Genomic DNA, 24,483 nt, shown 5'->3' with positions numbered 1-24,483 from the left:
AAACAATATTTTTGTTGAGTATTAGCTACCAATCAATTATCATTAACAATTCACTTTTCTACATCTAAATGAATATCTAAATGACTTACCATAGGTCGTCGTTATGCCATTAGCTTTGTTCAATTGAATTAAATGCTATTGAATATACCTTTTTATTGAAATATATTTCACTTGTAAACTTTCCAAAGAGCTTCTAATTTATGAGCCTAAGAGCTTATAATTTATGATTATGTATAAACGTGCATGTCCGAAGGAGCTTGATAAATTTTAAACACAAACAGAAACTAGGACTTATAATTTATATACCATACATATGTATGCCATATTGGAAGCACACAATCAATAAAAATTATATGTCTCTAAGATAGATAACTATTATATAATATAATATTTAGAGTTGGTTACTTAGGACATAAATACATTGTAGTTTAAACTTAAAAATTATATTGGTAAACACTTTATTAATTGAATACGAAACCTTTATGATTTTCATATACGAAAATGTTTGTCTAAGTTAAGAATTCCCATTAACTATCAGTTTTTGAAAAAATAGCTTCTCGGGGCTTAATCTTAGTTTTCGAAGAGAATTTGTGATATCTAAACAGTTTTATTTTTTCCAAAAAGCTTGGCGAAAAGTACCACTATACATTTATATATAGCCCATTGCTTTTAGTTTAGTTTTGTTAACTGAGGAAAAAATTATTTGATGAGACATATAATTGCAAGCGAAGGATTTAGCCCACTTGGGGTTTCAACAATTATAGAAAAAAGCCTTAACTAAACACTACTAAATAGTAGTGATATGTTTACTCTCCCATCATTCGAGTAGAGGAAAGGTTGAAAAGAAGATGGCAGGCTCTACATTTTCCGATTCTATCACTAGCATATATCCTTTGAAGGTATTATCGTAGTTCTCACCTTTACTGTATTCCAAATGATTTTTATTCCCACTGTTTGTTTTTTCTCCAAATAATTGCGACATTGAACTTTTTCTCTGCGCGCTAAAAGAGTCCTCATATGTGGGTTTACTCCTCTCTTCGTGATTTTTCACTTGTTCAGGTAAAATATCTACTGGAATAACCTACTTTATGCCTAAAATAGAAATTTTCCCATTTCGTTGTGGTTTCACGCGCTTTCTCCTCTCTTGTAAACAGTAAGAAGTCGTGCATGCTGTTCACTAACCTTTTCTTGCATTGCTTGTGAATCTACTTCACGCTATTCTCCATTCAAATTTGGTGGTCATTAAGCTATCTTTGAGAAAGCTGATGGACTCTCCAGAAAAAAAATCGGCCGGAAACCTTTGAAGTCTGCCTAACAAAAAAATCGTCATAAATTTAGGTGAGATAGTATTTGGAGATTTAGTAGTTTGTAAGTGCCTTCAAAGAGACTTAGTTTAAGGAGTTCGGGTAATGGCAGATGAATTTTCGAACATATCTAGAGTATGGAATATTGGCACGGTCTTACGAGAAATCTGGCCTTATCTTATAGCAATTGTTATAAATCTATCTGGAATAGTTTTAATGTTCTATGCTGAGTATCATGAACAACGCTTAGATTAAATGAAACGAACAGTGCTGAGTTGTATCAATCTGAGAATGAAAAAATTAAACTCGATCACTAAAACTAAAGAGTTCTACCTAGTCATGATGATACCAATATAATCTTACTGATATCAATCAATAATATGTGAAGGTTCATAGAGGTATTCCAGTGAGGAAGCGTTGTGGAGAACTTTGGTAAAACATATACATATGTTATTAAAACTTGAAGTAATGGAAAGCAGATTTCAATTACAAAACTAATTTTAGAACCAAAATTATCTCTACCGAATTGCCAGATATATTTTAAAAATAACACATTATCAATCTAACACTAACTTATTGGACTCTATTGTGTAGCTCACTTAATTACTATTTGTTTTACAAACTACGCACTCACCTCCATCTTATAATAGAGCCAACATGTAGTCATTTGTCAACAGCATTCCTAAATCTACTATTGAACAACTGAGGGAAAAAATTTAATCTCTATGCCACAGTTCATTGCCTCGACAAACATGGGATAAATTGTAAAATTCTTCCACATGTACTCCTGCTACAGAAATGAGATCATTTGTGGCCGCGTTGAGTCTGCAACCGCATGCACCTGTTGTATGCAGCGCGTGTCGTGTTGCATGTTACAAAGGAAACATTTTTCATATGTTTACAAATTTCCTACACATGCGGTTACATAAAATAGTGAGTTTGGTTGTAGATAACATGTTCGACACAGCAAAAACACATCATGAAAATTTATTATGTAACGCCTTAATCGAGAGATTCACGTTAAAACCCTCTAGGAAAATATATAATTTTTTGGGATTTTTGTTTTGGATACAAGCGTGATGATGATTGTTACTGTATCTCGAAGTTTATCTGAATGATTTTTCGAAATTTGTATGTGGAAGTACAACCAGTACATTGGCTAGCGCAGTTCCTACTTTAGTCTGCTACAGCAAACGCTGTGATGTTTCTTTTTTATACGATTTCTTAAGAGTCTTTGTTCGTTTGGTGCCTTTTTCCAGCGCTCACAGGCTATGAAAATACACAATTAAAATATTGCGGTATATGAAAATATCAATATTAGAGCCGTGGTGCCTATGATCGATTATCATTCAATCAAACAGAATGTTGGAAATAATATCTCAAGAATTCTCGTATTTGTACTGTACAACTGTTGTGAATGATACAAATTTAAATTTATCAGAGAGCAATATTATTAATATTTAATTTAGTCTTACAAAGAATAATTGTCTCAGTATTTTAAACATTGACAGAAGAAAGTTGTCAAAAAATTATTAAAAAAATGTCCAAGAAATCTATATTCGATCGCAAGACACATCGAGTGACCTACATACATGTATTTCTCATGGTAATTTTTATTTTATTTGAAACCTTAACCAAAATAAAGCTGACCATCCCAGTATAATATGTTGCTTTTGCACAATGCACAGAAAATAGAAATTTATTTAATTTACTATTCAAGTACCCTGGAGCAAATTATATACCGAACTTTTTTTAATTTTAGTTAAATCCAGAAAAAATGTATTTACTATATATTTAGATAAATTAAATATTCATTAAAAAGTTTATGAGTCCAAAATCTAGCAATGTGATATTAAAAGAGATATGATAAGGGCACTAATACGCTCGAAAGCACAATGAAGTAAATATTTTCTACAATAATTAAATATGAAACTTTTGACAACATATTTTGGTTGTGGCGCAGAGTTTATATATTTATCTGAGGACTCTTTAATATATTAGCTCATACATACATTCGTATTCACAACAACCTAACATAATTTCAAATTAAGGTCCATATGTGTTATATTATATACATACAGAGGTATAAACATGTGTATACCACATACATATGTATATATATCTGTGTACATATACATATGGTATATCACATTTTCAAACCCATGAATTCCACAAAGCCGAAGAGGCGTAACTTTCGGTCTAGACGGTTAGTCGTTGACAACCTACTACACAGGTGTACATTGCGCACTGTTACACACATACATACGTGCATATACCGTCAATTCGCATGCATTCACATGAAACATTACACTTCTTTGTTTCATTAATTAAATATTTGACATGGATGCTTAATGCAGTTTTTGGTAAGCAAAGCTCTTTTTATGCGCAAGTTTGCAGCTATTGCAATGAAAACCTGCGTTTTTTAACGTTTTTGGGACTTTTGTAGTTTTCCTGGATTATATAAAGCAGTATTTTTATTGTGTATGTTAGTGACGGTAAATAATGTTGAATTTAGTAAAGCTTTAAATGGTAACTAAATTAGCATAAATGCAGTTTGATCGCGGATTGTGCATTTATTCTGCAATATCGAAATTTAACCTGGATTATTCGTTACATGAAAAAGCTTTGAATTACTGCTTGCATGCAAATTATGCAAAATTGCAGGTAAAACATATTAAAGGTCACTTTTATGAAAGTAATTTGGGCGAAAAATTAGTAGACATATTTCTTATTTTACACTAAAAACTACTCTTTTAGTATTCAGAAATAAAAACAATATTTGGAATAATTCAAAACACCATAGCACCCAAAATTTTCACTACATATACTCACTGCTCCTTTTATGTTTTTCATACGCCTCACGGCGCATTTATTTTTGATTGTTGGCTATTAGACTAATATACCATATATTGTCCCAAATCGGTCTAACAACTGCCTTCTTGATTTAAGATGACTGCACTTCTCTGGTGTATTAATTTAGTTTCCATGACAGCTACTTGTCTAAAATTAATCCCAAGTAGCTTGCTTTCTCTCCTAATTTGGCGGCGTAAAAATCGGAATTCTGTGTTTTCTGGTAAAGAATACTAACTCTGTTTTGCTTTCATTTAAGTATAATCCGCCCGATTCGCTCCATTAATTTATATCGTTTAATATTGTTTGTACCAGGTTAGCGAGTGAACTTGAGAATTTACCTTTTACCGAACTCGCCACATCAGCAGCGTAGGCCACAACAAAAGATCTTTTCTAGATCTAATCGCATTTGAACTCTCAAAAAGCTCTTACTTATAAAGTAAGTTTCTTATTTTATATTAAAAAATATTTAATTTTTTAGATTTTAAACAATTTTATTTTCAAATATATTTATCTAAGTGTTCGTAAAAATATATTTCAAATAATTTTAAGCTGATAGTCATTATTTAATAAATATTGAAAAACATATTCTTCGATAGATAGCAAATTCTACTCAAACCTACAGTGTCGTCATTATACATAGCATTTATTTAAAAGTAAAGCTAAAAGCGACTATACCGTAACTTCTACTATCAAGAACAGTTAATAATAGTTGAGATACAAGCACGTAATGTCACATCTGTAAGTCTGCATTCTATTTTGCATTTACTTCAGCTATGATCAGCTATATATTTCGGAACATATGTTCGACTCTTCATCAGCGAATTTAATTTTTTTTTATTTAAATATACTTCCATTAAATTCACAGCTTTTGCTGATAACCTAGATGGATCATTAGGAAAAATACCTCAATAAGAAGAGGTTGATTTTCAAGAACGATAAAAGCTACGTCTTCACTTGATAAACCTCCTTAAAAGTTAGTCCTACGGAGTCAAGCATCTCAACTCATTGATACAATAAAACCACTGAGCTTTGACATTCAATTCAATATAAAAAAGTATGGACGAATATCATCTATAGCGAACAAACTACGTCAGACTGTAGGTGTTTCTGTAAGCAAGAGAGCCGGGAGTGTCCCTTCAGTATTGTTTGTTTTTTAAAAAGCATTCAATTTTATTTGCTGTTGTGAGCAAAGTGCTCTCTAAATTTATTTCACAGAACAGAAATTTTGGAGGTTTCGACGGCTGTCCCCCTTGGGAATTTAATTTTTATAAATAATACGCATATTTACATAATTATTTTTTTTAATTTAAATATACGGTATATGTTTTTATGTATAAACAAAAAAAGTTAAAAATGTATTTACAGTGAAACCTTGATATAACGAACCTCACTAAACCGAATTCTTTGATATAAGGAATTTTTCAAAATCCCCTAGCACTGCCCATTAGAGCTCATGTAAAATATACCTTTGTATTACGAATATTTTTTTTTCAACCTCACTATAACGAATTTTTAGACTCAGCAAAATATAGATCGAAACTATTTTTGACCTTTACTTAACGATTTTTTTATCCACAACCTTCATGTAACAAATGACTGCTTTCTCGTCAGCTGTTTGACTGTAGTCAAAAACATTGGTAGACGAAAATCATTTAGTATAAAAATTAGCGATTGCCAGGGAGTTTGACATTCCAACAAGTACATTAGCTACAATTTTGAAATCAAAAAAAAGATTTGCTGAAGAAAGCGGGCTACCTGCAAATAGTATACATAACAAACCTCACTGTTACGAATAACTCGATATAACGAAGATTTTCTAGTTCCTTTAGATTCGCTATATCAAGGTTACACTGTATTATGGATATGAAGTCAGTGTTACTCACAAAATTTTAGTTTGTTCCATAAACTCAGGATTTCAAATCACATATCCATATATGGATATTTAAATAATTAACCACACAGTTACATATAATATAATTGTAATTTTTTTTATAAGAAATATACTCGTATATTGAATGATATTAATACTACAATTTTACTTTCCCCAGATAACTGCAAGTTTTTACCATTCGGTAATGCATGTCCGTGCTTGCTAATATTTTTATGTTTAAGCTAAATTCAATAATTTGCAATATATCTAAATATATTTAATTATATTAATATTTTATATACTTTTAATATATATTGCATACTTATATAATACTCGTATCTAATCTTGTCGCATGTGAATGTGTTTGTCCTTTAATCCAGTTGTACGCCTCGCCTGTTCTCTCAATGCATAGTTGTGTGTAGTGCTCGTAAACTTCTCGTGTGGAAAATGTAAACAGCCTACAATATATCAGTACCTATTTGCAAGTCAATGATTCAACAACAAACCCTTTCCCCTTGTGTTTTCTTTTCACCGCATTCGTGTTTGTTTTACTTACCACAACAAAACCAAAATCAAAAACAATAAAAATTTCAAAAAATAAAAAAATTATAATAAAACCAAAACGCCAACTACAATATATAGTCCACCGGTGGTGGCAATCAATCCACTGCAACACCAACAAACACAACACAATCGTCAACCTGCAGCGAAGGCAGCATCGACGAGCACAACGAAGATGAGCTCGAAGACGTGCAAGAAGTCGAGGAGGAAAACATGGAGGAGCTCTATGCTGAGGACGAGGAAGTAGTGAAGAAGAAAGATGCTTACAACGTTGAACTTACGCGAAATGATGAGTGGCTGGCAATATCGCCCGCCGATAGTGCCAGCGGCAACAACAACTACAGCTGCAACGCAGCAGACTCCATAGAGGCTACCGACAACGCAGACGATTCCCTAGCGGCCAATTACAATCTCGATAATTGCAATGCCAACACCAATATCAATTCCAATAGCAATGGCTGTGCCGGCAATTTGTTTTATAATACCAATATTAATGTGAATGCCAACACCAATCCCTGCACAAGTAGCAACAACACATCCCCAACCAATTGTAGTGCCCCGAATGTTAATGCAACGCCTAATCGCAATCGATGTAACATTTCGCAAATGAATCAAAATCAGAATCACAGCCACAATCTTAATCAGAATCTGAGTCAAAATCAAAATCAAAATCAAAATCAATATTTGGTTCACAATTCGAATTCGAATCTAAATTCGTTAGCACAAAATCGCAACCAAAATTCTATGCCAAATTCCAATACGAATGCGAATGTGAGCACAATTCACAACCAAATGAATCCAAGTATTTCCTCCAGTCTAGAGATAATACTCTCACCTATAATACAAAGTAGTCGACGGTAAGTTGTTTGAAAAAAAATTACTTAAATTATTTTTAAATTTTTATCAAAGTAGTTATTTTATATTATATGGTATACGATATAAGTCCCAATGGTTGCGATGTGGTTATTTACGTTTTATTAAATGTTTCAGTGAATATCCTAAACAAAGAGGGTTCAGTATTATATAAAATTTTATTTTATTATATAAAATTAACCTTCACTGTTATGTTTTCTATTGAGCCGCAGTTAAAGTATACGAAATTTGAAGAGTCTCCACAACTATTTGCATGTAAAATATATATACTATTAATAAATTGATACATATAGTAACTCTAAAGATATACATTATTACAACATACAGAAGCACCCTTTATATCAAATATATATTTAGGTATACATTTTTCTATTTAAAAAAACTATATACAATGTTTATAAATACATATATATTAAGAATATCTCGAGAAGACGCCTAACCTAAGGGATTACATCCACTTGTGAATTTTATAAAAATCGAATTTGGTGCTTATATATCGAATTTAAATCTGTTTGATAATATTCTCCGAAAATTTTAAGTTGATCGACAAATAGTTTCGGAATTAGGAGCGTATTTCTAAAAATTTATTAACTTAGTGTAACTTAGTTTTTTCTCGAAACGCTGTTTTCAGAGTCGGTGAGCAAAATTTCTCCGAAACGGCTTAACCGATGGACTTGAAATTTTTACGCAACCTTCGAAGATTTTTTATCGATATTTGCGATCTATTGATCGAAGGAATACAATTTTTAATAATAATAATATAAGTTAGTAAAATGTGTAGTTATTATTTTATTTGTATTTAAAAATGTATCAAAAACACATTACTCTTATCATCTCAACAGAAAGGTTTTTTTTTTTTTGAAATTTTGCAACAGTTGGCAACTAGCTTCAAGCTTCTAACACTAAACTATATTATACGCCATCTCTTATTTACGAATTTTGCAACTTTTATTTTAGCTAAATAATTGGCAGCCATTTTCAAACATATCTTACATATCTTTCTTAAATTTCCTATTTTTGGGGCCCTGTGTTTACTAAAATATGTCTGCTCTTACACCTAAGCTTCAAATACAAAATAAGTGACTACTCTAAAATATACATATATACATTATTTTTTTGTGAAAATTTTTTAAAGGCCTGTCTCACACACTTTTACCTGTTGTTATTATCTTAGAATATCGTTTGACCTAATATTAAGAGATCGCATTTTGCCAATTACCTTACTACCACTAATAGGACTACAAATAGGCTGTAGGTCAAAGGTTAGATGGATAGTATAGAACCGTTGTAGTTGTTGGTGTTTCACATAAATCAAGACAAAATCTAAAATAATCTCAGCAATGTCAAAACTCTTCAATTATTTACGGAGGTGTATTTTAACTTACGGAATCCCACTTCTAATTATGAAAAGTTCCGCAAAACATTTAATGAAGCTGTAAGCGCCTTACAATAAGAGTGATATGAATTAAAAAAAAAACAATAATTGTTACGGAAATTCAAATGCTTTTTATTTAATGTGAAGTACAACTGATACAATTAAGTTCTGGGGATAACATCATTCAAATAGCCCTCACGACCCACTTTTGGAGTACTTTTTACACTAAATGAAATCATATGTCATGAATAGCATGTTCAATATTGACTTTTAAAGCTTAAAGAGAGGTTTGTTTATTTACCGCACCACTCAGATGAAAGTGAGCCTCGAAAAGCGCACACAAAGTTGTAATTGGAGAACGATTATTTTAATAAATAAATTGAATAATTTGTAAACGTTGTTCTTGCGCATGTCTTTCCATGATGAAATTGTAAGCATTACTGAATATAATGAAAAAAGAATTATAGATCATGACATATTAAAAATGGCCGAAACGACTATTATATCATCCCTATTGGAAAACCCGATATTAAATATATACACATATATATATGTAATTTATTTCGGAAAATATTCGATATTCACAACTCTTTTAAAACTCACCTATTTCTTGAGAAATAATTTATATGCACGTCTTGGTCAAATAAGTTGAATACAAAACTATCGCTTGATTGTTCACGAGCTAGAAATCGGCAAAATTGTACTAACATTTCCGCATGCATTGTGCACACTTCAGCATTCTATGCCAAAGCTATGCTTTCGATTTATATACTGAAGTAATTTAAAATTATTATATAATCATATTTTCGGCGTTGTAGCCACCCAATTTAACACCGTTGAAAGAGATGCCGAAAATATTTGGCCTGAGCACATTTGGTTGATATAGCATGAAATGTTTGTGAGATATGATTTTACCTAAAAGGAGGACCAACCGCACTTTTAAAAATATTCAAGTGCAAATTGTGAGCGCGGCAGTGGTCAGCTTCCACCTAACCTCGAATAACGTGTTCCAAGTTTTATCCAGATACCTTAGAAAGATATTTTATAGAAAATTTACTAACACAAAATTTGTTCTCTTTCTAAATTGATTTCCCAAAAATGGGTAACAGTCTGAGGTTTTCCTATTTCCGATTTCCAAAAATTAAGAGAAACTTAAAATGCCGTCGCTTTACAAGATAGATGAAATTCGCTGAAAGTGCTTAATGATATCCTACAAATCGAGTTCGAGAAGTGTTTGGACGATTGGAAGAAGCACTAGCATAACTGCATAATCCCGAATGGGCATTAATTAATGAAGGCGACAACATTTTTGTAGACGAAGGAATAAATTTTTTTTCCGAAAACGAAAATTCCTGTTATTTTTTTAACACACGCCGTAAACGATGATATTTTAATAACTATTTTATAATATAACAATTTCCGAGCTAGTTTGATATTTACTGCAGGATTATTTTGGTAGTATTCGTTAAGAAACTTTCCAGAGTATTTCTAAGCTCTCATTAGAATAATGTTTCGAACAATATTATTTTTAGCAATCATTAAAATGCAAGATGCTATTTCACTGGAAAAAAGTTATTTCTGTTCATGGTGTTAAAAGTATTTTCAAAGCGCCGAACAAAGTTGTTAAAAACTTTAAAATTTAAACAGCATGAAGTGGCTTAGAATCATAAAGCAAAACAATAATTTGCAAAATTAATGACAAATGCAAAAATCATGAAAGCAAAAATGCGAAAATTTGTAAACCAAAAACGGCAAATGAATTGAAATAAAAAGCAAAAAAAAATCGCACAAAAAGTGAAAACAGATCAAAAAAGCAGCGACAAATGTTTGTATAATGCATAAAATATTAATATTCATGAAAGCTGAAAAAGTTTCGGCCATAAAAAAGCGGCGGCCCACAAAAACAACAACGATAAAAGTTATAGCAAAGTTTACGAAAACCGAGCGAACTGCCGTGCAAACACAACATGACTCGAGCGGCAAAGCCAACATTTGGAATGATACAAAATAAATAAGAAAACAACAACACAAACAAACAACAGAATTTCAACAAGAAAACGACAATAATACCATGGGGGAATGCTGATTTCCACGCCGTCAGCTGACTTCAGCAGATTCTTTAATGCAGATATAATACAAATCCACATGCGTACATAAATATTTGTTTATGTGTGTGTGTGCACTTTATTTGCGCAACTGATTTCGCGAGTCTGCAGAAAACTCCAGCCGGGCCGCCTGATTGTCTGTTTTATGCATGAGAAAGTAAAAAGCTCGCAAATATTTATAGCGCCAGCACCAGCGAACACCAACACACACACTCACTCACACCCATTTATAAAGAGAACAAACAATATTCGCGAAATTCAAATATGGCCTACGCAACAAAAACAAATGGCAAGTCAACTTTCAATTCCGTTTACTTTTGCGCCAGCCGCTTAGTGGGAGATGTCGACGGCAACTAAGCGGCCCTCCGGGTGGGAGTATACCTCACACTCTCAGTTTGCTGCTTGCAGATCCTCCACTTTTGCTTTCTGTAGGCGGTTGTGCGTCTCAACGCACAGCGAGAATATACTCGAGTGAACTGAGCTGTAGCGCCATCTTACTTTCCACCGCACAAAGTCATCAAGAGAATTGATTTTAAAATCGAAGATTTTGGCAAGGCGTAAAGACAATGGCAAGTGTACAAAGGCACAAAGGCAGAGAGGGTGAGAGAGGGGGTTGGTTGCGAACAGTCGTATTGTAAATAATTTACTTGGCATTTCACATTGTGAAGGGCAATTGAATGTTCTTTCACTTTTGCAGTTATTTCCAGTGACGCGGCATTTTCTTGGCTGTCAGTTCGACAGTTTGAAGGGGGTGTGGCGCGTAGGCTTGGTGTGTTTTCACGGTTATTAACGATGCAAATTCAATTTATTAATGACTTCAGTTACGCGGCAAAATGTCAGTTAAAAGTAAAAGTTGAGTCAAGTCGAACTCGGTCGAGGGTTTGGCAAGCCATTGTCATAGCCAGCGATTTCATGCTAATTCTGAAAGAAGTAAATAATTTGTTTAACCTTAAATAGACATAAAGGTTATATTTAAGGTGGTGTGAATTATTTGAAAACAGAAAATATTTTTTATTTGAAAATCAGATGAAAATTTTTGCGGATAACACTGCCTTAATATGAAGTCATTTAATTATAATGATTTCAGCCTTCTCCCTAGAGGAAATCTAAAAATCACTACTAGCAGATATTGTCTACGCAATGACCTACAAACGAAAATACAAGTAAAAAAGTAAAAAAAAGGTTGAATTTTAATCAAAATTTTTATCGTTTTTGGTATGCCTAAATTCAATTTTGGATTCAGATCAAAAAACTGGTAGGTTATTATTTAAAAAAACTAATACAGAACAGTCAGATAGTGAGTAGAATCACCACTGAAGCAAATCTGAAAACTACTGTTTCGATAAAAAGGCGATTAAAGATCAACTGATGGAGCTGATTGAAATGAGCGAGAACATTTAAGAAGCCTGTAACTCAAAACGTTTTTGAGATATCAATTCAAAATTTTAATACATTATTTCTGAGGATAAAGCCAATCGAAACATCTTTTTATACTTTTGCAACATATTGCTATAGAGTATAATAGTTTTGTTCCCCTAACGGTTGTTTGTATCATCTAAAACTAGTCGATATATATATACTAAACGTTGTCCTGTCCACGTATTAAATGTAAACTTTTTGAAATTAGCAGTAACAATTAGACCGTTTTGATGACAATTTTAATTAGAAACTTATTACAATATCTAACGTCATTCATTTATATTTATCACAATCCGACCTTCCGATAACGTTTCAATATGTATATTAGAATGCTTTCAGAGGTGTTAATTGTAGAAGCTGTATTGAATGAAAACTTGAAGTCATTTTAATTGATTGTGAAAAGATTGAATCTATATTATAACGGGTATTTATTCTTAGAGTAAATTATCTACAAAAACTAAAGTTATCGTAATGCCATAGGAGACACAATATTTTTGGTTAATCCTTGAGAGGTATAAACAAATAAATTCGATGGTTTCCTTACTCTTGAGTACGCAAAGTATAATTGGCCGTGAGAAAAGCACGGATTTTCTACATCTAATCCACAAATTGTCATTGCTTGACCTTGTGCATTATTAATAGTCATCGCAAATGTCAAGCAGATGGGTAATTGTAAGCGTTTAAATGGTAACAGCGAATCTGAAAGAAATTGAAATTTTCCACTCAAAATAGTGGCTTCAAAAATGTTGCCCATGATTTTTTTATGACTAATCCTCATTGGTACTTGTGTATTTTTCATAGTATTTGATTTCTACAAAAAATGCCACGTCTTCGCGGAAGCAAGAAATATAACCAAATTTATTATTTGTTTATTTACATATTTCTTAGTTTTGTATATTCACTATTTCCGTATAGAGTAGCATAGCAGTATGAATGTTTAGACATTATACACCATACACATGTCTATAGTCTTAATAGTTTCAACTATACTTATGCTATCTTAGAATCTGATCTCAGCGCCATCTACCAGGCGCAGCTGCGCAGTCTGCCGGAATTCTATGTAAAACGTTCTAACATCTGCGATGGTACCCCAGTCTACCGAATCCAATGTAAAACATTCCAAAATTAGCAACTACTTCCAAATGAAAAAGTAGTTAAATAAACATTTTCGAGTGGACCAAATTGAATATAAACCATCCTCGAATCCCCTTGAACTCACACAAAAAATTACATCGAAATCGGGCCAACTATCTAGGAGGAGTTCAGTAACATACACACGCACAGAAGAAATATCTATAAAAAAAGGTTATATATATATAAATTATTATATATACTTGTATACATGATTTGGATGACAAGACAAGTTGAATTCCGAGTGACTCTCTGTCCGTCCGTCCGTCCGTCTGTCTATGCAAGCTGTCACTTGAATAAAAATTGAGATTTCGCAATGAAACTTTGTATACGTGTTCCTTCTCAAAAAGTGAGAACGAGTTCATAGATGGGCATAATCGGATCACTGCCACGCCCCCAAAACACCATTATGCGAAAACCTTAATTGAGATATCGAATTGTAATTTGTCACAAGAGATCGCAGTAGCAAGGGACACCTGTGGACTAAAAATTTAAAAAAGGACAAATTCACCCAGTACTTCCCATATAACGGTACTGCTAAGAACTACTAAAACCGCGATATATATATAAATATGGTAAATATTTCCAGAGACATGAAATTTTACATGTACGAGAGTACTATATAGGAGCCGGGGTCAAAAGAAGACGACGTAGGCACCGCCTGCATTTAAGTGGAAACACATATCTCCGGACCCGCTCGACCGATTTTAACTAAATTCGGTAGGTGGCACTATTTCGACATTCTTATGCCGCAGTGTTAAAATAGGTGATATCGGTACGATTTTAAATTTCATCAGCTTTCAATTTCCAGTATAATTAGGCACCAATGAATGTATGGGGATAAAACTTTGCACGAATACTGACTTAAAAGTGAGACAGCTTACTTGCGATATCATCCGAGAAAACAGGTATTTGCTTGGAAGTTTCGTACACGAACCACTTTTGCTGGCTTTGGCTCGTAAATCCTCGATTCATCAATTTTCATGTCACGCGTTTCGAAGTACCATTATAATATTTTTTTGACATATCTCTCCACCAATCTACACGAGCCTTTTTTGAGCGATTGACAAATTATGGGAGATCCTAAAGGAACTAATTTTTTTACAAAAGTTCATACAATATTTAATGTAGGCTGGTCCCACTAATGCCTATAGTTGTCTTAATCTCGACATAGATCACATGACAATCCTTCAATAGTAGTTTGTGCACAGCATCAATAGTTTCCGGAAGAACAACTAATTTTGGATGACCTTCACAAAATACGTCTTGGAGTGATGTACGACCTCGACTGAATTCACCATACCTTTGATAAATACTGGTCTTTGATTGAGCTTATACTTTCCAATACGTCTTTTGTTCATGCCTTATGTTCTCTTTGAGTAATAATAATTCGTTTTGAGTCCTAAGGTTTAAAAACAAATAAAAAATTGTTGTTGTCACTTTAGGCAGCCGCCAAATTTCTTGTATTGAATTTAACTCACTAACATTGTTGTTGCTTTTACAAGTTTCTGTTGTGGTTATAGAGCAAAAGTAAGGCAAATCGAAGACAGATAAATTAAAAAATATGAAATTTACTTTTAGAATTAAACTTTTAGAGAATTAAGAGCAAACTAGAAGAAATCTGTGAATAAATTCATTTTCAACAATTTTTAGTTTTCCAGTATTAACATTATCAAAAGAGTATACGATATGCTGTAATAATACGTCAACAAATTTATATTGAACGCAATTTAGTTTTCCAATCACCCAAATTTATATTCAATGTTAACAACGTCCAAGTATTTGTTCTCAAAATATACACATATACCTTCGTTTTAGAGTCCAATTAGCATACCTCATTGGCCTCAAGATAGTTTCTAAAATAAAATATTCAAACAAATATTTGTGAATTTTGGTAGATGTTAACCGCTTTTATACTAAATACCTCTAACGTGCGCACCGTGTCCAAAAGCAAACACTCTCCAGTGGAACATTACTGCGGTTCATTTGATCAGCCATGATATTTTACACTGCATGTTTACGTGTTCCTGTTTATTCATAAATTCTCTGTCATTTAATTCTAACATTGAAAATTCAAAACACAAATATGGTATTTTACCGACCGCTTTTGACAAACGATTGGCATTCCAAATGACGGCGATAAAACACAGCTCACCGCACTGAAATTACAAAATATATACTGTTATTGCAGCAAATAAATATACATAAATATTTTATCGGATGTGTGCGATCAACATTGTAAGATAAAAAGGCAGTCTGCCAGGGCGTATGAGTGTCGCTTGCTCACTCGCCTCATTTTTAAATCCATTTAAGGTCACTCATACGCACTGTATGCACGAATGGCAGTAAACAAACACAATTCATATCATTGGAAACTTATCGCCACACATATGCAATTATGAGTGTGTTTATGATAAAGCAATAAAAATAAAAGCGACGAATAAAGTGGACAACCCTTTTTCACAAACACACACACACATAGCAATGCAAAAAGGTTGATTTTCGGCTCTGACATTTTGGTCATTTAAATTTCCATATTTTTAAATGAGTGGGTGATGAAATGTAAAAGCTAGATGAAATGCATATGCGAAACATGTGAGTAAATGCCACTGTTATCCATAATGACATATACCAGCGTATACATATGGATGAGTATGAAAAAAAAGGGTGTGTGCAATGAGAAGTGATATTGTACAAAGGCCTTTTACTAAGTCATAAATTTCTTGTTGGAATACCTCCAAGCTATTTAAGGAAAGTTGCAAGTGAAACTGTTCAAGGTTAAATAAGCATGGAAAACAATAGACCAAATAATGCTGACAACAGATGCTGGCCATAACTGCACTGAGCTATTCTAGCTATCACCTAAAAATTCCTAAGCTCAAATTTTGACCAAGGACAAATCTGAAATGACCTATAAAAGTATTTATTTATAAGCGGCCGACGACCAGTTTAAAATAAATATAAACTTTCGAGTATATTTTTGACATAACAAAGGCTCTCGCCCAACTTTTCACTCACAGTTGAAAACAAGTTAAAAAAAAAAATTAAGAATCGTAACCTTAATTTCGGTATGAAAGTTCAAGTATTAAGCCCAATTGATCAGCTTCAAATCGTCAGTTATAAACTTAGCGAGTAAGCAATTCTTCATTTTAAATAATATACTTACTTGTATGAATGTATGTATGGTAAGTACATACAATTTAATGCTTTTCACACATTGCAAGCAATCCGAAGAGACCGGATTACAAAATTGAACTCTAAAAATTTATTGAACGAATTTCTTTTCATACAAATTCGCTTATTCACTATGATCTTACGTATGAACGAGTTTTTACTTGTTAGTACTTATTTATGTATATTCAATAATGATAACGTAAGCAATAATTTCGAGCGAACCTCAGTTTGATCGAGAAACGGTTTACATTGCGGCTGCATAGTTTCCGCTTTTGTTTGGTGCCGACGAAATATGTTGTTTTTGCTGCAATATTTGAGCGATGCTGTCATTGTTTATTTGCAGAATATTGCTGAATTTATTTTCGGATTATAGTTGCAACATTATTGTCTGTATATTATCCTAGTTGTGACAAATTTGTTGTTTGAATATATTTTGCTAGTTATTTTAACTGTGCTAACTTAAATAAATGCTAGCAATACAACTTTGCCAATTTTCTTTGTCCTATGATTTTTCCTTTAATCAATATTTTAAGAAAACATTGCGCAATATATTTTAATGATATATTGTGCAATATATGTTTACGAAATCTTCTATTCATCAAATAAATTTTTATTAAATATTGCGCAATATATTTGGATGAAAAATTGTGCAATATATTTTTATAAAGTGAAATGGTGTATAATTTCTGCCAACCAGAGCTACTTTTCTTACTGTTACTGAAAAAATTTGTATGAAATATTGTACAATAGGGTGGTGCGAAAAAAAAACTTAACTCGAAAATTTACTTTAAAACTGAGTGCGCCAAAATTTTCTTTTTTTAAAAATACAGATCTTACCCCCAGTCAAAGCCAAAAAAAAAATTTTTTTTCGCTCCACCCTATTGTACAATTTTCGGAAATTTTGTTCAATATATTTATAGCCGAAGTGGCAAAGTTTTCGAAGCACCACTAATCAACGCTCAAAGCTCCCGAGAAGTAGTGCAATGAGAAATAAGCTTCGAGAATCATCTCATCAACTAATTTTCCTAGTTTAACTCACTGTCACTCAATATAAAGATATTTAGTTTTGACCGAAATTTTGATTAGTACTTTACTCCCAAATCATGTGCAAATAACTTTTTAAAAATGGTAGCTGGAAGTGGTAAATAATATATTTGTATAAAATATATCAGGCCAAAGAACTTATATAAGAAGCAAAAGAGATAGAATAGGTTAATTTTTTACAAATAAATTTAATCCCAAAAAACAACCCTTTTAGCAGTGCCACTAATATAGGCTTAGCCTATTTTCCTTTTCGCCAATATTGGAGTGTAGCAGGCGTCACAAGGCGGCGTAAGCAAGCAGACTATAAAAAAATATATAAATGTATATGTGTTCTAAATAATGACCTACAAAAAACTAAACAATGACAACAGCGCCTTTAGGCAACAACCATGAAATAATAGCAACGCTATAGCACAAAAAAAGTACACACACAAAGCAACAACAAAAAAACAAAAACAACAAAAGTGTCTGCATACATACCCAGAAATACATAAAAATATGTATTATGAATAAACTGACTAAACAGGCAACAGAAAATAGAGCCGCCGACAACAAAAACACATAACGCCAGACCACCAGTGCAACTCAGAGGCCGAAGCTCAAATATACATATGTATATATTAAAGATGAGAAATGTGTTCATAAAATATAGCAATAATAAATAGCTGAGAGTGGCGCCGAACTAACGGGGCTTAGTTACAATAGCAGCTTAATAATAAGCAGAATGGCAGGATTGGAAAAATAGTGAAAGTAGATAGAATCCTAATGAGCAAAAATCAAAATATGACTTGATTGAACAATAAGTAACGGTAAAATGCAAAAAAAAAAATTATGAAAAAGAAACTAACAAAACAGTTGCACCTGCATTTCCTTCTAAAATAGGTCATGCCTTCCAAAAAAAAATCTTCCGTTGACCGCAATTCTCACGGCAGGCTACAGCCGAAAAGCAACAACAATAAATGCATTGAATGAAAAAGGGATGGAAAAAAATACGAAAACAGAACGCGATGATTGCGCTTGCTATTCAATGCAACGCAACGCAGAAGAAAAAAAAGCAAGAACAGAGATAGCGCGAGTGTGACTCAGAAGTTCAACGCGTAAAGTAAGCGGAAACTTTGAAATTAAAAAGGTGAAAAAGTATTGAAAATGCAATTCAATTGAGCAGCGAAAAAAGGAGATTGCACAAAGCTGCTCTAGAAATAGCTGACACAATTCAGAAAGAGAGTGCGTTGAATGGGTGCGCCAGTGGAATGCGAATAATGAAAGCGGAAGGGCACAAAAGCGGCATTGCCAAAGCGAGCCGCTCTAAATAGAGATAACTTCGAAGTTGTATTCGACGCAACATTCTACTTCGACTAGTATTCTTTACTCAGTCACTTTATAGTGTCTGGCACAGACTTTAAACTTTGTAGGAAACGGGAGTGGATCAACATTTTAGTGGCGCGCTAAATACAAGTGCCCAGTTACCAGGTGTTTGTACGTGAACTGTTTGCGGAAGTGTACACTGCTATACACTAAAACGATCAGGTTTCAAAGTACAAAGTACACAAATTCGAGTCAAAAACTATGTTATGGACTGCTTCTTGCATATAGTTTTATTCCATAAAGATGTAAAACTTTAAAATTGCATTTTTTTTTATTTAAAAAGATAATTTCTCATCTAAAAACAAGATCACACGTTAACTTCGGCAACACCGAAGCTATAATAACCTCCACATGTGTATTTTTTATAGCATAAAATGATGTAAAGACTATATATAAAATATATAGCATAAAAAAATGTATAAATTCTGATTTTGATCGGTCTGCAATATGTATGTAAATTGGATCAATGTCTTGCCTAATATTCGATGCGAAGTTTTATGAAGATACCTTGACAAATAAAAGAACTTTTCGTACAAGGGTTTGAGTTTAATCGGTCAATATAGATTATACATCAGTAGATATATGCTATAGAAGTCCGATCTGAACAATTTCTTCCAAGACTGTAACGATGCCTCATTCTCTGCCAAACTTCTTGAAGATACCTCGCCAAATGAAAAAGTTTTCAATTAAAGCACTTTACTTCGATTGCTCAGATTGTATGGCAGCTATATGCTAAAGAAATCCAATACCGGCGGTTCCAACAAACAAGCAGATTCTTGATGAGAAAAAGAATTGCAAAAATTTTAGGTAGATACTTCATATGCCCAGCGATGTAGGAATTTTTGATCCCTTACCGATTAATACATATGCGGAAAAACTATAAATTCTCAAATCTCTTTCTTTTTCGGCCAGAGCGCAACTATTTTAGCCCGCTAAGCTTTTTTAATAGGCTCAGTATATTTTATCGATTTATAAAGAATAATATGATCTTCTGAACGGGAATCAGCCACCTAAACTGAATATCACCCAATTTTATATTTATGTAAGATTGCGCGCTGGTTTCCGATATACATTATGTTTATTTGCGGAGAGCTGTAAACCATAATAGAAATAATTTCGGGAAATGCTGCCGAATTAACTCCCTTCGAGGTTGACTCGGTTCTCAAAGGAACTCGGTTGTTCTTCCTTAGTTGCGATTGCATTTTCGAAAAAGTAAATACCTTCTATTACCCAAATAAATTTTCGACCTTTCTACTCAACTATTGACCCTAGCAAAAACGGATCAAAAGTCCTACAGTTTTTCTTCTTCGTCGTTTTTTCGGCAATCACTGATAGACGATTTTGTGTCTCTTCCGCTTAAAATGCCACAATATGATCCAGATAAAAGTCAGTCTTTTCAAGAGTATAATTGAACTTGCCATGAAAAATGTACTTGTTTTTTTACTATGAGAATAATATCGAACCATTCTAAATAAAACTCATATGTTAAAATCGATACTATCAAAAGTAAGTATAGTTCGATAATGCTAATATAATGGCTTTCTACATGTCTTAAGCCAGAACTTTGCCTTGGAGGCTACACAACCCGCGTGCAAATCCTATTTATCAGACTGAAGACTTGAATATGCTGAGGCTGATTATCCATTACACATATCAAGCCACTGTTTTGTATCAGGTATATATTTTGTAAAGGTATAGAACTTTAACTTGGCATTGCTGTTCAAGATGGCGACCGATTTAACAGCTGTCAAGTGATTTATTCTCAGTTTGGTTTGGCAATTCATCATGAATTTAGCGATGAAGCGCACTTCTGGTTGAATGGCTACGTCAACAAACAAAACTGCCGCATTTGGAGTGAAGCTAATCCTCAAGTGTAGGTCGAAACACCGTTACTGCTTTCTGTGGGGTTATGTAAAGTCATTGGTCTATGCGCATAAGCCCCAAACGCTTAACCATTTGGAAGACAACATTCGCCGTATTATTGCCGATATACGGCCACAAATTCGCTCAATACGTTTTGGGTACATCTCGAAAATCCATACTTCTCATAACCACTTCAAAACGTTTATATAACACATTTGAAAACAGATTTCATTCATGATTTTTCATGCCATTTTATTCCATCGAGATGAGAATTATTCAGAGGTTACTTAAATTTTCAAGTGTAAGCACGAATTTTTATACTTTTTTGTACAAAAACGAAACTTTTAGAATATTTTAAACTTGAATTACCGGCTATATCGGATACAAATACATACATTTGTGTTTGCATAAGTTTTTTTACACAAATATATCCCTTTTCTAACCAGTCTTAATTATGTTTGCTAGTGTTGCCCTTAACATTGCTGATTTATAAATATTTCCGTAAATTTTCCAAGATAACGGTTTAAGTTTCCTAATAAATCCGAAGGTTCTGACAGCCAACGAGACAAAAGCGTATGGTAAATAGCAACAAAGGAAGCACAAAAGTTGGGATACAACTACCATAGAGAGTATAAGAGGCCAACTGGCTTCAACTCAGCTAAGCGGGAACAAAGCACACCCATGTTATACGATTGCATATATGTATGTACATGTCTAAATCAGCATTAAAGGGATATGAAAAGTGTGGAGACAGTTCGCTACTTTTGTCCTCTCTCTATACTTGTTTTTTGGTTCCAATCTACGGTCTATTTTTTGCGCCTTTATTTGGCCCAGCTTGTAGATGAGCACATTATGTTTAACACGCATCCACTCGCTCGTTTCGCTATATAAACAATCGTACATCCTTAGCTGCTTATTTATTAAATTAAGTAATTACATTAGTGGCGTCCATAAATTTTCTTGCGCCCCCGACATAGCTTGGTAACGCTGACTACCAGCTTGCAGAGACTTTCGATTTTCGAAATGTTAACTCGGCAATTTTGTGCTCACGCGCTGACAGTTGCCCACTTCCTGATCCAACAACTCAAACGAATATATGCGTGTTTATAAATGTAAAAGTGCGTGTGTTTGTGCATGGCGCTACGCGAAAGTTTGCATTTGCGTTTGCCTTTTTGCCCGCAGCCTTTTCATAATGCTTGGTAGTTGTTTTTAGTACAAATAAAACTCCCACTGTCTACTATTTTCTTTAGTTATGTGCCTTTTTTTAAATTTTTCCATAAAACTCGCAGCTTGTTGTTGCCCCCTATGATGTGTTTGTCTACTTTTTATTGTTCAACGGCCACCAGTCGCGTTTTAATGCCATTTTTTGCTTTTGTTGTGATTGTTTTTTTCCATTTCAGACTTTGTGCAAAATATTTATTATTTATTATATTTGCTCGCACTTAATAAAATTTCGGTGAAAGCTCAATAAGCAACAGTTAAAAAGAAGAAAAACAAACCAATCAGTTGTAAAAAAATCTATAAAAAATATTTCTGCAAATATTTGTAGGGAAAAAATCAAAATAAATGTATAACCGAGTTATATTCAATCGCACTGCCGACTATGTGTCTGTCCTGTTGGCTGTTTACGTGGCAGCTTTGGTAGTCTGCGTAAATATGCACGATTTATTGTTATTGTTTTTATTTTCTTAATTTACTTGCGTATTGCCGAAAATCTCAACGGGGGGTGGTGCGCAGCGTGGCCTACGGCGGAGTATTACATTTTTTTTTGTAAATTTATGAAATTTTTGATTCTCCAAAACTGTAGTAAAGTTATGCAAGCAATATTTGCAAAAGTTGCATACTTCATTACATTTCATATAAAAGCTTAAAAAAGAGCATAGAAGAAAAAACATTCTACTTCGACTACATTTTTAATCTCTCATTCTATTATATTATATAATGTTTTTATTTGATTGAAATTTAATAAAATTTCCATAACTCTATCAAGCTATTATAGTGTTTGTTATAAAAACTTTACTTCAAATCAGCTTTGTTTTCCGTTAGATGGATCCTAAAGACCACATTCTCGAGCCTATAGCTTATGTCTCTCTTGATTTCGCTAAGACGACTAACGGACTCAGCATTTAGCGTAATCAGCGTTGCGCATGAGTTAAGCGATTCCGCTAACGGTTGACGCAGCTCCCATTCGAGGTCTTTTACCAAAAGAGGCTTACACCTCACCCGATCTTTGTAACTTGACCGTTGCTTTTGTTGCGTCTGATCTAGCACTGTCATTTACTGGTGCTAGCGATTCCGCAGACTGTGGTATGGCGGCATCATTGGGCCTTATTATTTTTTTTTTTTAAATTAAGCAGGAGGCAATTTGATAAAATTGAAACAATGCGCCGCCTTATGTTTCATATCTAAGCAAGAACACATTGCGTGGAAAGTTAGACGACGCGTAGATTTCAAGAAATTGCTCAGACAAACATTTTCTTTGGTGGTGTGTTAAATCAAATGTTTACGCTAATCAACCAGCAACGCTCGAGGAGCCTGAAGGCTAAAAAAGCTGAAAGGCTGCACCGGGTCATCGAAAATTGGCGTAAATGGATGGAGATATGCAAACAGATCCGTAGCGACCATTTGGCTGACATTTTGTTCGAATCATAAATAGCATACAATTTTCTGCATAAGCCATTTTGACCCAAAAACGGTGATTTATCAACTAATACATATTTTAAGAATACACAGTAAAGCCTTTAAAGAAAAAAATAAATAATATTCGAGTTTCATGCAATCACCGATGGGGCCAAAACAACGCGGCCTCCACTGCTGCAGTAACTTATTGTTTGGAGAACTATGAACAGAACCTGCAGAAAAAATTGTATAGTGATTAGTAAAGAAGTAAAGATAAACTGACTAAGCTGATTGAAATGAGCGTTTACTCCTTAAATTGTTGTAACTCGAAAAATATGTAAGCTATCGATTTATAAATTTGGTATGTTTTTTTTAAAGGAATGTCCTATGAAAATATGTAAACATATTGCTGCTGAAATATATTTAGATTCTAAAGGTGTAAATTACATAAAAATATTTTAAATATATTACCATACACTAAATGCTAACCTTCAAAATGTTGTTAATTATTGAAGTATAATCAATGTTTCATGAATTCCTTATGCTTATCTAATACATAAAACAATGCTTATTCTTTACGATATATACATATGTACATACATACATAAATTCCTTATTTGATACATAACCACTGTATGTATAGAATTTATTTCAAATTTATTTAGATTACAAATAAAACTAATAATATAATTAATTAAATGCATTCATATGTATAAAAGCGGGGTATTATTAATATTTATGACATCACAAACCAGAAGCACCAGTACTACATTTGCATTACTCATACGCACAGTCACACCTTCATAGTATTGTAGAAACACCCGCATCTTAGTAGTAAGGCTGTCATTGTTCTATGATCTTGAGAGCATATTTCATTGAAAAGAAAATAATGTTTATACCAAAAACTATCATTAAGAACACATATCA

The 24,483-nt window shown here is 33.1% G+C and overlaps 1 protein-coding gene across 6 annotated transcripts in view; it reads left to right on the top strand.

Annotated features, from left to right (window-relative positions):
• The window catches only part of LOC106624081 (uncharacterized), a 220,501-nt gene that overhangs the window by 191,798 nt on the left and 4,220 nt on the right, over nucleotides 1-24,483 (top strand). For 5 of the 6 annotated variants that reach the window (XR_011394799.1, XM_070105490.1, XM_070105487.1 and 2 more), the window contains one exon: nucleotides 6,670-7,445. The exons of the other annotated variant lie outside the window; for it this stretch is intronic. Coding sequence is in view for 4 of the 5 variants with exons in the window: in XM_070105490.1 (XP_069961591.1) it covers nucleotides 6,670-7,445 (776 nt within the window). In the remaining variant the exon portion in view is untranslated. The remainder of the gene's footprint in view (nucleotides 1-6,669; nucleotides 7,446-24,483) is intronic. 6 annotated transcript variants of the gene reach the window in all.

The sequence above is a fragment of the Bactrocera oleae genome, chromosome 2 (assembly GCF_042242935.1).
Source record: "Bactrocera oleae isolate idBacOlea1 chromosome 2, idBacOlea1, whole genome shotgun sequence".
In the NCBI taxonomy this organism is placed as follows: domain Eukaryota; kingdom Metazoa; phylum Arthropoda; class Insecta; order Diptera; family Tephritidae; genus Bactrocera; species Bactrocera oleae.
The sequence above is the reverse complement of the archived record's forward strand: the minus strand, read 5'-3'. Positions and strand labels throughout refer to the sequence as shown.